We start from the raw sequence: 15,993 nt of genomic DNA, 5'->3' as shown, positions 1-15,993 counted from the left end.
ACTAGTCCCCCTTATATGCTCATGTCTGCAAATACTTTTTGGTGGCCTAGGAGTTTCATTGCAGTTCCTGTTACCTTTTTTTTTTTTTTTTTGTCTTTTTGTTATTTTGTCTTTTTTTTTTTTTTTCCAGAGCTGAGGACCTAACCCAGGGCCTTGTGCTTGCTAGGCAAGCGCTCTACCACAGAGCTAAATCCCCAACCCCTCATTGCAATTCCTTACAGGAACCTGTGAGAGGCTATTACAGGAGTATAGGTACCTTACCAGTCACTACACTGTTGAAGAAAATGTCTCTTCCCAGACAATTACCTGCCTGTCTCCTCTGGAGTGGGGCCTCATGGGTGTCTCCCCACATCCATAACAGATGTTGATAGGTCCAATATTTTTAAAGAGAGTTTTATATTCAGCATCTTCAAAATGAAGACATAGTGTATTTTACTTTCAAAGTAAAGAATGAATATTTAGGCATATGTTTAAATCCATAAAGTCTTAGACTGTCAAATGATTCATGCTGATTGTGTAATTCTCATATAATTCATATAAAGCAATATGAGGGGCTGGCATATACAATCATTACATAAAGTGTGTTCAGTATGAAAAGAAGAACTCTACAATTTTAAAAGTGAAGTCCTGGGAGTTCAAGTTACAAAATCCCGGGAGTTTCTCATCACTGAATATCTGTAACATACTCAAAAACAAACAAGTAACAACAAGAAGAAAGGCAGGAAAGTCACCAAGAAAATGATGGTCATGTGTCAGTCTTATTATTAGCCCTTTGGTCTTTCATCGTCTAGCTTAAATGGTCTTTAAATGGTGGTAGACTTACATTTTGATCACAAATGCAATCTAAGTATGAATAAATATGCACATATTGTCCTCTCCATTTCCCTTTTAAGTAGAAAAAAGTGCTAAATGTCTCTTCATGGCCTGCAGAGCCACAGTTGTCCCATGTATGGTTTAAATAGACTGTAACTTGATCTTCTGAAACCTTTCTTGAATGCAGCCCATCGAGTTAAGGAAATCTTGGGAAAGACATCCTACTGACGTTGCCTGTAGTCTCCGAAAGGTAAGGCTGGAAAGCAACTGGGAAGGGTCTTTAGGAAACCAAGGGTCGTGGGAAACTATGCAGGTACAACTCTTGTCAACAAGATAACAGCTCCTTCAAGTAAAGCTAGAGAATGCATTGCAGCTGACCCAGCCATGGCCCCAGTCCACTTCTGCGAGAAGTGTCTTATGCCTCCTGCTAAGGCACCACTAGAGATGGAATCCCACTGATTCTTTTTTCTCCGTGGAAAACAATTCTTTTCAGACTCTAAAACTACTCCATTAACTGTGGATCTCTGAGTTTTAGCTGTTTAACTCCTCTTAGTATACTATTTACATTTAAGAATTTTGAAAACCTCTGATAGCTTGAAAGAGATACAACTGCTCATGGCACCCATGGTAAAGGCCACACTACAGTCACTGACATGTCATCTGGGCAAGGTTCTCTTATGCATTCCTCTATCTTAGCTCTAGCCAGGAATGTCAATAGATCGAATCTTGTGAGGTCGAATCTTGTGCAGGTTTTGGTGCAAGTAACCACCAGGAGCTTGGCAGAAATACCTAGACTCATATCCATATTCTTCCATTTTCATGGTCATAAAACTTGGAGTAATTTATGCTGTGTGCCATCACTTATTTCAAGAAACGTCAACAGACTTGAAACATTACAGGCATTTTTTAATGTAAACACCCTTTTATTCCCTGTATGAGCAAGCTTTTCACACAAAAGAAAGAGTAGGAATAGTACATCAGAGACTATGAGTATATTTAATGTCAGTGGACACTGCAAGGTTACCATTTAAGCCAGATGTACTAACATGCATAGATAGTCAAATATCCATCCACCCATCGTCCACATTTTAGTTTTTCTTCATTTGATGAATAACAATGATATTGCACCAATACTTGCATTTCACTTTTGGTTATTAATGAGAGTGAACAGTTTTCACATGTGTGCTGCCCTTGTGTTGCTATTTATCTGACTGTTTACAACTGTCCATGTTTACAAATAAGGTTAAATACCTATTCACTTACATGGGAAAATATTTTTATATTCTAAAATATAATGCTTTGTTATTTATGCTGTTTGATTTTTAATTTAAATGTCAATGTGGTCAAATTTAGTAGCTTTTCTTCTGTGGTTATTAGATTATATCTAGCTTTAATATCTTGTTTAGAAGGTTTTTCTTCTCCCCAAGATGACATCAGTATTCCAGATTTTCTATTTTATTATTTTTTATCTTTACCTCTTTTTTCGTGTGTGTGTGTGTGGTGTTTGGGTTTGAACCTAGGTCTTCACACATGCTAAGAAAGTGCTCTACCAACATAGCTGTATAACCAGCTCATGTATATCTTTCAAACAATCTGTATTTTTCTATATAACAAAAGATTATCATTGTCCCAGTGTTATTTAATAAAACCATCCATGTAGTTAGCATACTACCACAACCCCAGTGGGTTGTGCATTCTAGTGATTAAGCAATCTGTGAGCCTTTCTTTATGTTGTCACCAGAAAAAACTGGTAGCATGTAATCTATATAAGCCTGTTTAAAGAACTGGAGAGATGGCTCAGCCATTAAAGGCTTGGCTCCCAACCAAAAAAAAAAAGAATGTTTAAAAGCCTTCTCCTTTCATATCAGTAGTTAGTGGTAGTTGTTTTCCTACCCAGTGAAGAGAGAATGCCTTTACATGAGAGCCAACATGGAGTCATGATTGCATGGAGTCCCTACAATGAGCTATGCCTAAACTTTAGAATTCATAGTTAATGGAAAATTTCTAATTTTTAATAAAGTATATCCTTTGAAAGCCAGCACCATAAAATCCACTGATGTCCTCAAAGCCAAATGAACATACTGCATGTTAAAGTTGGTTACTGCTTAAATGTTATCCCACGCTAGAACTTAGGGGAGGGGGCCTTGTTTACAGTAGTTGCTTAATGTTTGGAAATAACTAAGCTAATGAATGACAAAATAATAGGTTCTCAAAAATTTAATAAGAACTATTCTGAGGGAGCTAGGAAAATGGCTCAGTGGTCAGAGCACAGTGCAGTCCTGAGCACCAGTCTGACCTATTTAACAAGTCAGGCAAATGCCCACCACCTGAGCTTAAGAGTTAGCACAGACAGCTTACTAACAAATCTAAAGGTGTAAACTGTCTTAACTCTAATTAAAAGATGCAGAGTGGTTGACTGAAGGAGAAACAAGATCTCAGTGCTGCTGCTGTCTGCCAGAAAACTCACCACAGCTGCAAAGACATATGCAGATTGAGAGAGCAAAGGCTGAGATGGAAAGTGCCATTCCAAGCAAATGGAATGTAAAAGCAAATAGGAGTAGCTATATCTGACAAACAAACTTAAGCCACATAAAGAAGGTCACTGGATATTTGATAATCTCAAAAGCAATTTAAGTATGAGACAGAATTCTTACTTAGCTTTAAACAACTTCTATATCTTTACTACTGAGAGTAAAATGATCTTGGAAAACATTTTTGTATTACAAGTTATCTAAAATTAAAACTTCCTCTTTTACAAGGTGGCTTTTGCACAAAAAGACTACACCATACCAGTTTGCAAAGCAGAAACTACAGAATTCAAACCCAAACATCAGGTGAGTCCTGTTATCCTAGTCTGGTACCAAAATTATAATCAATTACTAGGTTTCTCCAGATAGATAGATAGATAGATAGATAGATAGATAGATAGATAGATAGATAGCATGAATTTCCCAGACCAGAACTATTCATTAGAAATATCTGGCTACCTTTAGATATATTTATTTCTAAACTCACTTGACCTAATAAATTTCAATGTGAAAATTAAATCTTGGAATATGTGTTTCTGAAAAATAAAAACAAAACAAACAAATGAAAACCCCAGGAGATTCTTAATATTTCACCTGAGTATCTATTAGCATTTGAAAAGCAATTGTAATAAATTATAACCACTAACTTGCATTTTGAAGTGAGTTGAAGTGAAATATTAGACTGATTATTTCAGATTTTGCATTTTTTCCAATCTGACAATGTAGAAGTTGCACAAAGATATGAAACAAGAGGCATCTAGAAAAAGATTTTAGGAGATGAAGCCTTTAACAGCTGAGCTATCGCTCCAGCTCAGTGGTGAAGAGTCCTTGCTGTTCTCTCAGAGGACCTGAGTGTGGTTCTGGGGACTCACATTTGCTGCTTCCCAACTACCTGGTTTGATCTAAGCCCTCTTCTGCCCTCTGCAGGCAACCACATACAAATAAAAAAGAAAACTAAATATTTTTTTTTAATATTTTTATTACATATTTTCCTCAATTACATTTCCAATACTATCCCAAAAGTCCCCCATAGCGCCCCCCACTTCCCTACCCACCCATTCCCATTCTTTTGGCCCTGGCATTCCCCTATATTGGGGCATATAAAGTTTGCAAGTCCAATGGGCCTCTCTTTCCATTGATGGCCGACTAGGCCATCTTTCGATACATATGCAGCTAGAGACAAGAGCTCCAGGGTTCTGTTTAGTACATCATGTTGTTCCAACAATAGGGTTGCAGATCCCTTTAGCTCCTTGGGTACTTTCTCTAGCTTCTCCATTGGGAGCCCTGTGATACATCCAATAGCTGACTGTGAACATCCACTCCTGTGTTTGCTAGGCCCCGGCATCGTCTCACAAGAGACAGCTATATTTGGGTCCTTTCAGCAAGATCTTGCTAGTGTATGCAATGGTGTCAGCGTTTAGAAGCTGATTATGGGACGGATCCCTGGATACAGCAGTCTCTAAATGGTCCATCCTTTCATCACAGCTACGAACTTTGTCTCTGTAACTCCTTCCCTGGGTGTTTTGTTCCCAATTCTAAGAAGGTGCACAGTGTCCACACTTTGGTCTTCATTCTTCTTGAGTTTCATGCGTTTATCAAATTGTATCTTATATCTTGGGTATCCTAAGTTTTGGGCTAATATCCACTTATCAATGAATACATATTGTGTGAGTTCTTTTGTGATTGTGTTACTTCACTCAAGATGATGCCCTCCAGGTCCATCCATTTGGTTAGGAATTTCATAAATTCATTCTTTTTAATAGCTGAGTAGTACTCCATTGTGTAAATGTACCATAATTTCTGTATCCATTCCTCTGTTGAGGGACATCTGGGTTCTTTCCAGCTTCTGGCTATTATAAATAGGGCTGCTATGAACATAGTGGAGCATGTGTCCTTTTTACCGGTTGGGACATCTTCTGGATATATGCCCAGGAGAGGTATTGCTGGATCCTCCGGTAGTACTATGTCCAATTTTCTGAGGAACCGCCAGACTGATTTCCAGAGTGGTTGTACAAGCTTGCAATCCCACCAACAATGGAGGAGTGTTCCTCTTTCTCCACATCCTCGCCAGCATCTGCTGTCACCTGAATTTTTGATCTTAGCCATTCTGACTGGTGTGAGGTGGAATCTCAGGGTTGTTTTGATTTGCATTTCCCTGATGATTAAGGATGTTGAACATTTTTTCAGGTGCTTCTCTGCCATTCGGTATTCCTCAGGTGAGAATTCTTTGTTCAGTTCTGAGCCCCATTTTTTAATGGGGTTATTTGACTTTCTGGAGTCCACCTTCTTGAGTTCTTTATATATATTGGATATTAGTCCCTTATCTGATTTAGGATAGGTGAAGATCCTTTCCCAATCTGTTGGTGGTTTTTTTGTCTTATTGATGGTGTCTTTAGCCTTGCAGAAGCTTTGTAGTTTCATGAGGTCCCACTTGTCAATTCTCGATCTTACAGCACAAGCCATTACTGTTCTATTCAGGAATTTTTCCCCTGTGCCCATATCTTCAAGGCTTTTCCCCACTTTCTCCTCTATAAGTTTCAGTGTCTCTGGTTTTATGTGAAGTTCCTTGATCCACTTAGACTTGACCTTAGTACAAGGAGATAGGAATGGATCGATTCGCATTCTTCTACATGTTAACAACCAGTTGTGCCAGCACCATTTGTTGAAAATGCTGTCTTTCTTCCACTGGATGTTTTTAGCTCCCTTGTCGAAGATCAAGTGACCATAGGTGTGTGGGTTCATTTCTGGGTCTTCAATTCTATTCCATTGGTCTATTTGTCTGTCACTATACCAGTACCATGCAGTTTTTATCACAATTGCTCTGTAGTAGAGCTTTAGGTCCGGCATGGTGATTCCACCAGAGGTTCTTTTATCCTTGAGAAGAGTTTTTGCTATCCTAGGTTTTTTGTTATTCCAGATGAATTTGCAGATTGCACTTTCTAATTCGTTGAAGAATTGATTTGGAATTTTGATGGGGATTGCATTGAATCTGTAGATTGCTTTTGGCAAGATAGCCATTTTTACAATGTTGATCCTGCCAATCCATGAGCATGGGAGATCTTTCCATCTTCTGAGATCTTCTATAATTTCTTTCTTCAGAGACTTGAAGTTTTTATTATACAGATCTTTCACTTCCTTAGTTAGAGTCACGCCAAGATATTTTATATTATTTGTGACTATTGAGAAGGGTGTTGTTTCCCTAATTTCTTTCTCAGCCTGTTTATTCTTTGTGTAGAGAAAGGCCATTGATTTGTTTGAGTTAATTTTATATCCAGCTACTTCACCGAAGCTGTTTATCAGGCTTAGGAGTTCTCTGGTGGAATTTTTAGGGTCACTTATATATACTATCATATCATCTGCAAAAAGTGATATTTTGACTTCATCTTTTCCAATTTGTATCCCTTTGATCTCCTTTTGTTGTCGAATTGCTCTGGCTAGGACTTCAAGTACAATGTTGAATAGGTATGGAGAAAGTGGACAGCCTTGTCTAGTCCCTGATTTTAGAGGGATTGCTTCAAGCTTCTGACCATTTACTTTGATGTTGGCTACTGGTTTGCTGTAGATTGCTTTTATCATGTTTAGGTATGGGCCTTGAATTCCTGATCTTTCCAAGACTTTTATCATGAATGGGTGTTGGATCTTGTCAAATGCTTTTTCCGCATCTAACGAGATGACCATGTGGTTTTTGTCTTTGAGTTTGTTTATATACTGGATTACGTTGATGGATTTCCGTAAAACATAGACAAAGATTTTAAAGATTGCTTCAATGACCGAATACGTAAGTCTCAGTTTAGTATGGCTATTTTACTGAAATTTCACTGTAAGCCAGAAATTTGTTAATTATTCTCTTAACCATATCTGAAGTCATAATACTGTATACTCACAAAGCAAGATTCTCCTGTGACATATTAAAGATTGCGTGGAGGCCTTCACTGTTGACACTTAGATGTCTCTGCGGTGGCCTTTACAGAATAACATCATGGACATTTACCACTTGCATGCACTTTTTTAAAATTCAGAAATTACTACTAAATGGTAAATATTTATGGTAGATGAGATTTTGACCTTGGCATTTACCACATACTATCTACACAGACACAACTAAATCTAGCAATTAAAGAAAAAAGTATTTATGAGTGGCTTTTAAGTATTTAAAGATGTCACTGTAGACAGAGTGACTAAGATAATAGGATCACTAGGACCTGGACATTCCAAGCCTACCTGGCAACACAAGGTTCCACCTTGAAAGTAAGTAGATAAATAAGTAAGCAAAAGAAATTTAATTTTAAAAGCTAGGAATGGCAGTGTCTCACCAGAAAAACTCCAACTAGAAAAACATAAACACAAAAAACCATATAGATATAAATAGTGTTAGAATTAAGAATTTAATTTTTTCACTAAAAATTCATTTTGATTCAAACTTTAAAAGTATTTTAAAATAAAGTTGGCTTTTCCCCTTTATAAACAAAGATGAGTCAATTGACAACTTGCTCTATGAAAACTAACTAGAAAAGTCACTATAATTTTAAACACTAAGGAATTTCTTTTCTTCTTTTATATTGTAGTTTCAGAAACTCAGCAAGAGTGGTCTTGATCCTTTTCTAAGAAACATAAACAGCAAAATGTCATTCAGAAAGAAGAAAGATCACGATGATGGATACAGAAATCTAAGCACGTCAAGTGTAGAGATTTTAGAGCATGAAGATCAAGATCCTCCTTACCCAGGACATTCAGGGTCTGCAGGATCTGATGCAACATGGGCTGAAAACCCTAGCCCTGTCACAGTCCAGATGGTAAACAGGGACAGCTTGCCTCCTGACCTGATAACAGCCACAATAGTGATTTCAGACAGGAAGAATAAGCTGTCGCTTGATAGTGTTTTCAACTCAGCAAACAGTTTAAATACAAAGAGTATCTTTGCAAGTGATAATCCTGTTGTCAGCCTAACAAAGCTCTCAGATTCTGATAATAAACTGATAACTGATTCTAGTTTTAATACAACAAAGCCTTCAAATAGGAGGCTGTCTAAGGACTCGAATTCCAGTACAACAAAGCCTTCAGATAGGAAGCTGTCTAGTGACCCTAGTTCCAGTACAACAAAGCCTTCAGATACTAAACTGTTTAGTGATCCTAGTAGCAATAAATTGTCCCAAGGTCCTAGTAGCAATGCAACACAGCTTTCAGGTTCTAATAGATTATCCCATAATCCTAGTATCAATGGAAATAAATCTTCATATACTTCAGATCTTAATAAGTTATCCCGTGATCCTAGTATCATTTCAACAAAGTCTTCAGATCCTAACAAGTTATCCCGTGATCCTAGTATCATTTCAGCAAGGTCTTCAGATCCTAACAAGTTATCCCGTGATCCTAGTATCATTTCAACAAGGTCTTCAGATCCTAACAAGTTATCCCGTGATCCTAGTATCATTTCAGCAAGGTCTTCAGATCCTAACAAGTTATCCCGTGATCCTAGTATCATTTCAACAAAGTCTTCAGATCCTAACAAGTTATCCCGTGATCCTAGCTTTGTTTTAGCAAAATCTTCAGATCCTAACAAGTTATCCCGTGATCCTAGTATCATCTCAACAAGGTCTTCAGATCCTAACAAGCTGTCCTATAATCCTAGTATCATCTCAACAAGGTCTTCAGATCCTAGCACGCTGACCTATGATTCTAGTATCATCTCAACAAGGTCTTCAGATCCTAACAAGTTATCCCATGATCCTAGTATCATTTCAGGAATGTCTTCAGATCCCAACAAGTTATCCCGTGATCCTAGCTTTGTTTTAGCAAAGTCTTCAGATCCTAACAAGCCTTCCTATGATCCCAGTACTATCTCAATAAGATCTTCAGATCCTAACAAGCCTTCCTATGATCCTAGTACTATCTCAATAAGGTCTTCAGATCCTAACAAGTTGTCCCATTATCCTAGTATCATTTCAGCAAGGTCTTCAGATCCTAACAAGTTATCCCGTGATCCTAGTATCATTTCAGCAAGGTCTTCAGATCCTAACAAGTTATCCCGTGATCCTAGTATCATTTCAACAAAGTCTTCAGATCCTAACAAGTTATCCCGTGATCCTAGCTTTGTTTTAGCAAAATCTTCAGATCCTAACAAGTTATCCCGTGATCCTAGTATCATCTCAACAAGGTCTTCAGATCCTAACAAGCTGTCCTATAATCCTAGTATCATCTCAACAAGGTCTTCAGATCCTAGCACGCTGACCTATGATTCTAGTATCATCTCAACAAGGTCTTCAGATCCTAACAAGTTATCCCATGATCCTAGTATCATTTCAGGAATGTCTTCAGATCCTAACAAGTTATCCCGTGATCCTAGCTTTGTTTTAGCAAAGTCTTCAGATCCTAACAAGCCTTCCTATGATCCCAGTACTATCTCAATAAGATCTTCAGATCCTAACAAGCCTTCCTATGATCCTAGTACTATCTCAATAAGGTCTTCAGATCCTAACAAGTTGTCCCATTATCCTAGTATCATTTCAGCAAGGTCTTCAGATCCTAACAAGTTATCCCGTGATCCTAGTATCATTTCAGCAAGGTCTTCAGATCCTAACAAGTTATCCCGTGATCCTAGTATCATTTCAACAAAGTCTTCAGATCCTAACAAGTTATCCCGTGATCCTAGCTTTGTTTTAGCAAAATCTTCAGATCCTAACAAGTTATCCCATGATCCTAGTATCATTTCAGCAAGGTCTTCAGATCCTAACAAGTTATCCCATGATCCTAGTATCATTTCAGCAAGGTCTTCAGATCCTAACAAGTTATCCCATGATCCTAGTATCATTTCAGCAAGGTCTTCAGATCCTAACAATTTATCCCATCATCCTAGTATCATTTCAGCAAGGTCTTCAGATCCTAACAAATTATCCCGTGGTCCTAGCTTCATTTCAGGAATGTCTTCAGATCCTGTCAAATTATCCCATGATCCTACTATCATTTCAGCAAAGTCTTCAGATCCTAACAAGTTATCCCGTGATCCTAGCATCATTTCAGGAATGTCTTCGGATCCTAAGTTATGCCGTGATCCTAGCTTCATTTCAGCAAAGTCTTCAGATCCTAACAAGTTATCCCGTGATCCTAGTATCATTTCAGCAAGGTCTTCAGATCCTAACAAGCTGTCCCATGATCCTACTATCATTTCAGCAAAGTCTTCAGATCCTAACAAGTTATCCCATGATCCTAGCATCATTTCAGGAATGTCTTCAAATCCTAATAAGTTATCCCATGATCCTAGCATCATTTCAATGAAGCTTTCAGATCTGAGTAAGTTGAGCCGTGAGTCTAGTATCAATGCAAGTAAGTCTTCAGATACTAATCAGTTGTCATATGATCCCAATATCATTTCAGCAAAGTCTTTAGATAGTAACAATAGTTCGGCAAGTAGCAGTCCTACTGTCAATTCAGATACTACCAGCAGCGCAGCGGAACCTCCAGATACTAAGAACATGATGGATCCTGCTGTCTCCACAACAGACTCCTCAGATAAACAGAGTAAGTTACACTGGCTCCCAAATGTCCAAGGAGCATCACCAGTGACTGAAAATGTAAACACACATCGCTCCTCAAACTCGGTAAATTTTACGTCTGATATTGAAATTTTAAAACAGTCAATAGTACTCAAATCAATTTTAAGTAAAAATCTGCAAGACCTTTCAGATGAGTTATTTTCTAAATCAGAATTCTACACAAATGATGAAGGCTATTCTCCACCTCCAAGTGTGCAGAGCAGGCCATCTGATAGCACAGATGACAGAGTATTTGGAAAAGTCCAAGATCTAAACAGCTGGCGTTCATCAAAAGACCTTCTAAATTCCCAGGTTCTTTTAAGTCCTGTAGTTAAAAATAGCCCTCAAGATTTACTCCCAGAAGGTGAACCAGGAAAATCTTCAGACATAGAAGATTATGTCTCTGAAAAATTCTTAGAGGCTGCTGGAAGAAATTTTCCAATGAACAGAAAGAGTAGTTTCAAGAAAAAACATTTAGTAAGTGAAGAATCTAGCTCTGAACATGTTTTAAGTGGTAGCATATATGAGTACGTTATCAAGCAAATATTCACTGCACCCATATTCTCACAACTGGGAATAGGAATAAAGAGCTCAAGTGAGGCCCAGATGGACTCACAAGATCAGTTGCTGACACCTTGGGAGAGAAGTGTATCTTCACACATTATCAACTATGAAGAAAAGGACAGTGACGTTAACTTGTTACAGTCCAAATCGATCATAAGCCAAATAATACAGTCCTTTCCTGTAAATACTCTGTTAGAATCTGGAATAATCAAAGTGATAGAACTTGATAAAGAACATCAGAGCTCTTTGTTGGACTCACAGACAACCTCTTCCACAGAGCAGTATTCTGATAGCAGAAGCCAGATAAAACTTCTTTCCAGGCAGAATACATCTAGCATCAACCCCCTAGACTCTCCTGTGAGTGGAGCTGAATATACAGAAGACTGTCAAAGTATATCCACACAAGAGTCAAAATATCCAGTACGAGATACAAAGTCAGACTCACCAACGGATACAGAGGAGATGGAGCTAGGTTCTAATTTAGAAAGTTCAAGTAGCTCACTAGATAAAGTTAAAGACACCGACACAGCAAAGTTAAAAAACATCCTAAAAAATATCTTCAGTATTTTCTTCAAATACAATCAGTCTGAAAGAAGACAACAACCAGAAAAAGACTCAGAAAGTCTAATTAAACATTCTTCATCAAGTGGTACAGAACACTTAGAAAAAATTCAAGAGACTTTTAACAAAGCAGACAAAAAAGTAGACAGGAAACCCATTTTGAATCCAAAGCTGCGTATGTTTCTAGAGAAACTCTCAGAGACAGAAGTAAAAAATTTGAAGTCTGAGTTAAGTAAACACATTCAGCATTACCTTGTTGAAAGACTTACAGAGTCAGGCCACATCACCAAGGAGGACTTACCGACAATCTATCACAAGCTCTATCTGATGAATGAGAAAGTCGAGTTAAAAGAGCAAAGTCCCTTTCAGGAGAAATACTCAGAAACTGTAAAAGAAATCATGTCTTTTGTAAACAATTTTAACCATCATTTCATAGATAAACATCTAGAAACAAAGCTTAGAGGTTTTCTAAGTGAAATTCTCCAAAATTATTTCCTGAAGAATCTTTCAGTGAGCAACTTATTCAATGAGACAGACGCTATGGCTCTCCATGCTGGCATGTCCCCTGTAAGAAGTAAGAGTGAGCTAGGACAAGACATTGCAGATGGGAATTTTGGTTCAAGCCTTAAAATAAACATGCAATACCCTGTAACCAAATCTCTACAAAATTATCTTCAGGATTTATCAGAAAATGAATTATTAAGTCTAAAAACTGATTTGAGCAAATACCTCCAGGTCCTCTTTATAGAAAAACTTTATAAGTCAGGACTGGTGTCAGAAAGGCAGCTAAAGGGGATCAGCCAGGAAATTATCTCACTCCATTCACCTTCCATACCATTAAAACACATAAAAACAAATTTACCTTTTAGAAATGAAAGTTACTTTATGAGGGAGGATTCAGAAGAGCAAATGAAATATTTAAAAAATGGTCAAAATGTGGCTTTACACATGCTGCTTAACGATAAATGCGGAGAAACAGAACTGTCCAGGAAGAAAGAAAGGGAATGCTCTTTCTCACAAATGTTAAAAGAAAACCTACCAGCAATATGGGAACAGAAAAATATTTATACCAGGGAAGAAGAAACACTGAATATAATACAAATGCAATCTTTCCTCAACAAAAATAACCAAGCAAACGCACTAACTAGGTCACCAGAAAGACCTTCAGACATGTCACTCAAGAAACAGAAGAAAGATCATGGTTTCATGCAGTTTACTCAAGTTGAAGGTTCTGTCTACAAAACAGAGATTCAAGATCCATATAGTTGGGATAGTAGATCAAAAACAATTCAATCCAAACCTTGCTTAGAAAAGACACTGAAAATGAAGCTACTTGACAAGAGGGAAAACCTTAACTTTTATAAATTGACTGCACAGGAAAAACCTGATGCAGAATTTTCACCTTATCTAAAGCTCCCTAACTGCAAAATACCAAAAGAAAACGAATCCATAAGCAGGCTCTCCTTCCCTACATGGAAGACTAACACCTTCATTCATGTCAAACCAGAGATCGGGGAGCAATCAAAATTAGACCACTATTATCAGAGACTGAAAGGAAATAATAATAACAATAAAAAACACTTGGTTACATTTGCACAATTCAAAAATGAAATGGAAACTCTTTATAGAAACCCATATGAAGCTTGCAATGAAAAACGTGCCAAGATCTCTGAATCACAGTCATTTAAATGTAAAGAAAGCGAGAAAAGCTCAAGGTCATTCTTCTTCCCAGAAGTATTGAAGAGAGAAAACATGAAATCCAAAAGAAAAGAAAGAGACCACGCCACCAAACCAAAGAAGTCATTTCACAAGATAGTCAGGTTACTACCAGCCACACTGCCCACGACAAGACCTCATCTCCGGAAGTCTGCACCACGGAATTTACTTCACTGGACTGCAAGGAGAACTATACATGTAATCATGCTTTTTCTAAGTATTCGCTTCTGTAGTTGTCAACAGTTTGTAAATAATGTGCCTTAGAATATTTATGCCTTCTGAATGCAGGTATGTGTGTGTGTGTGTAACTTTAGTAGTCCCATGGAATGCAGACCTCCACATTTAAAAAATCTTCTGAAATCCAAATATCTCAACTGATTCAAAATACAATTATAAAACCAGAGTGCTTTTTATGAGGTACGAAGAGGGCACCTTGACTTAGAAAAGGATGCTCTTTTCTCTAGGAAAGCCCTCTATGCTGACAGATCTGAAGCCCAGGCACCCAGCCCTGTATGTATTTGAAAGCCTGGCTGACTAACCACCCTGGCTGAAATTAGCCTAGGGTTCTATGCAGTCTAGCCTGCACAGCATGAGTAGTAGCTAGATACCACTGAAACATGAGATTTTCTTCTTCCAGAGAGAGAACTGTACACAGGGCTTTTTCAAATAGCTGGGTTTTTTTCTTTAAATAAATAAATATGAAGATTTTACTGATTCTGTTAGGAGTTAAGAATATATATAGCTTATACCTACCCTGTTGGATTATAAATTCAACATTTTAAATTTAAATATCTACTTTTTGGTCTTTTACCCTTTTTGGTATATCACATTCTGAGATCTTGAAAATTAAATTCTAGGTTGTTTTTAACTAGTACTTAGAAATTTTTATAGTGTTTTGATCTCTTCCCTCCCTTCCCTAACTTTTTCCAGATCCACCCTCCTTCCCTGCCTACCCACACTGTGTCTCCCCGCCCCCCAATCAAGTCCTATTTGTGCTGCCCATATACCTCTTAGATGTGTGCAGTGTGGACAACTTCCTAGGGGCTATATTCTTAAAGAAAAACGACTCTTCCCTCCTCTAGCAGCTATCAATTGCCAGTATCCTTGGGTAGGGGATCTTCCTTCTTCTGAGATTTTTGTCTGGTGTGACCTTACACACGCTAGCGATCACAACTACTGTGCTTTAAGTGGTGCCCCCTTAATGTCATGAGGACATTGTCTCCTTGTATTCATCTGTTGCCTCTGGCTCTTACAGCCTTGAGAAGAGAGAATGGGATACACAGGTCCCATTTAGAGTTGAGCATTCCACAGTTTCTTCTTCTCTGAACTGTGTCCATTACACACACACACACTTCTAAGGTAGCAGATAGGTTTTCATATGGATTTTTTTTTAATTTTTTTAAATTTTTAAATTTTTTTTTGAGTGTTAGATATCCCATGTTCCTCCTCTACCCCACCCCCAATCCCTCTCCAGTTTAACCCTTCCTGCTCCATGACTGCGATACTGAGCCTTATGTGCTCCCCCTCCTCCTCCTCCTTCTTCTTCTTTTTACCCATATTTTACTTTTTCTTATTAATTTCTTTTTAAAATGATTATTCTTTATCTTTTTTATTAGATATTTTTATTAGGTATTTTCCTCATTTACAATTCAAATGCTATCCCGAAAGTTCCCTATACCCTCCCCCCGCCCTGCTCCCCTACCCACCCCACTCCCACTTCTTGGCCCTGGCGTTCCCCTGTACTGGGGCATATAAAGTTTGAAAGAGCAATGGGCCTCTCTTCCCAATGATGGCCAACTAGGCCATCTTCTGCTACATATGCAGCTAGAGACACGAGCTCCGGGGTACTGATTAGTTCATATTGTTGTTCCACCTATAGGGTTGCAGACCCCTTCAGCTCTTGGGTACTTTCTCTAGCTCCTCTATTGGGAGCCCTGTGTTCCATCCAATAGATGACTGTGAGCATCCACTTCTGTATTTGCCAGGCACTGGCATAGCCTCACTCTAGATAGCTATATCAGGGTTCTTTCAGCAAAATCTTGCTGGCATATGCAATAGTGTCTGGGTTTGATGGCTGTTTATGGGATGGATCCCTGGGTGGGTCAGTCTCTGGGTGGTCCTTCCTTCTGTTTCAGCTCCAAATTTTGTCTCTGTAACTCCCTCCATGGGTATTTTGTTCCCCATTCTAAGGAGGAACCAAGTATCCACACTTTGGTCTTCCTTCTTCTTGAGTTTTATGTGTTTTGCAAATTCTATCCTAGATATTCTAAGTTTCTGGGCTA

At 38.1% G+C, this 15,993-nt stretch overlaps 1 protein-coding gene across 1 annotated transcript in view; it reads left to right on the top strand.

The window, feature by feature from the left end:
- Catspert (catsper channel auxiliary subunit tau) overlaps window positions 1-15,993 on the top strand; it is a 97,621-nt gene that overhangs the window by 78,003 nt on the left and 3,625 nt on the right. The window contains exons 16-20 of the mRNA XM_085837608.1: window positions 1,001-1,063; window positions 3,573-3,647; window positions 7,907-8,985; window positions 9,241-10,362; window positions 10,462-13,909. Of these exons, the coding sequence (XP_085693734.1) occupies window positions 1,001-1,063; window positions 3,573-3,647; window positions 7,907-8,985; window positions 9,241-10,362; window positions 10,462-13,909 (5,787 nt within the window). The remainder of the gene's footprint in view (window positions 1-1,000; window positions 1,064-3,572; window positions 3,648-7,906; window positions 8,986-9,240; window positions 10,363-10,461; window positions 13,910-15,993) is intronic.

The sequence above is a fragment of the Mus caroli genome, unplaced genomic scaffold (genome assembly GCF_978045245.1).
Source record: "Mus caroli unplaced genomic scaffold, Mus_caroli_1 scaffold_1, whole genome shotgun sequence".
NCBI lineage: Eukaryota > Metazoa > Chordata > Mammalia > Rodentia > Muridae > Mus > Mus caroli.
The sequence above is the reverse complement of the archived record's forward strand: the minus strand, read 5'-3'. Positions and strand labels throughout refer to the sequence as shown.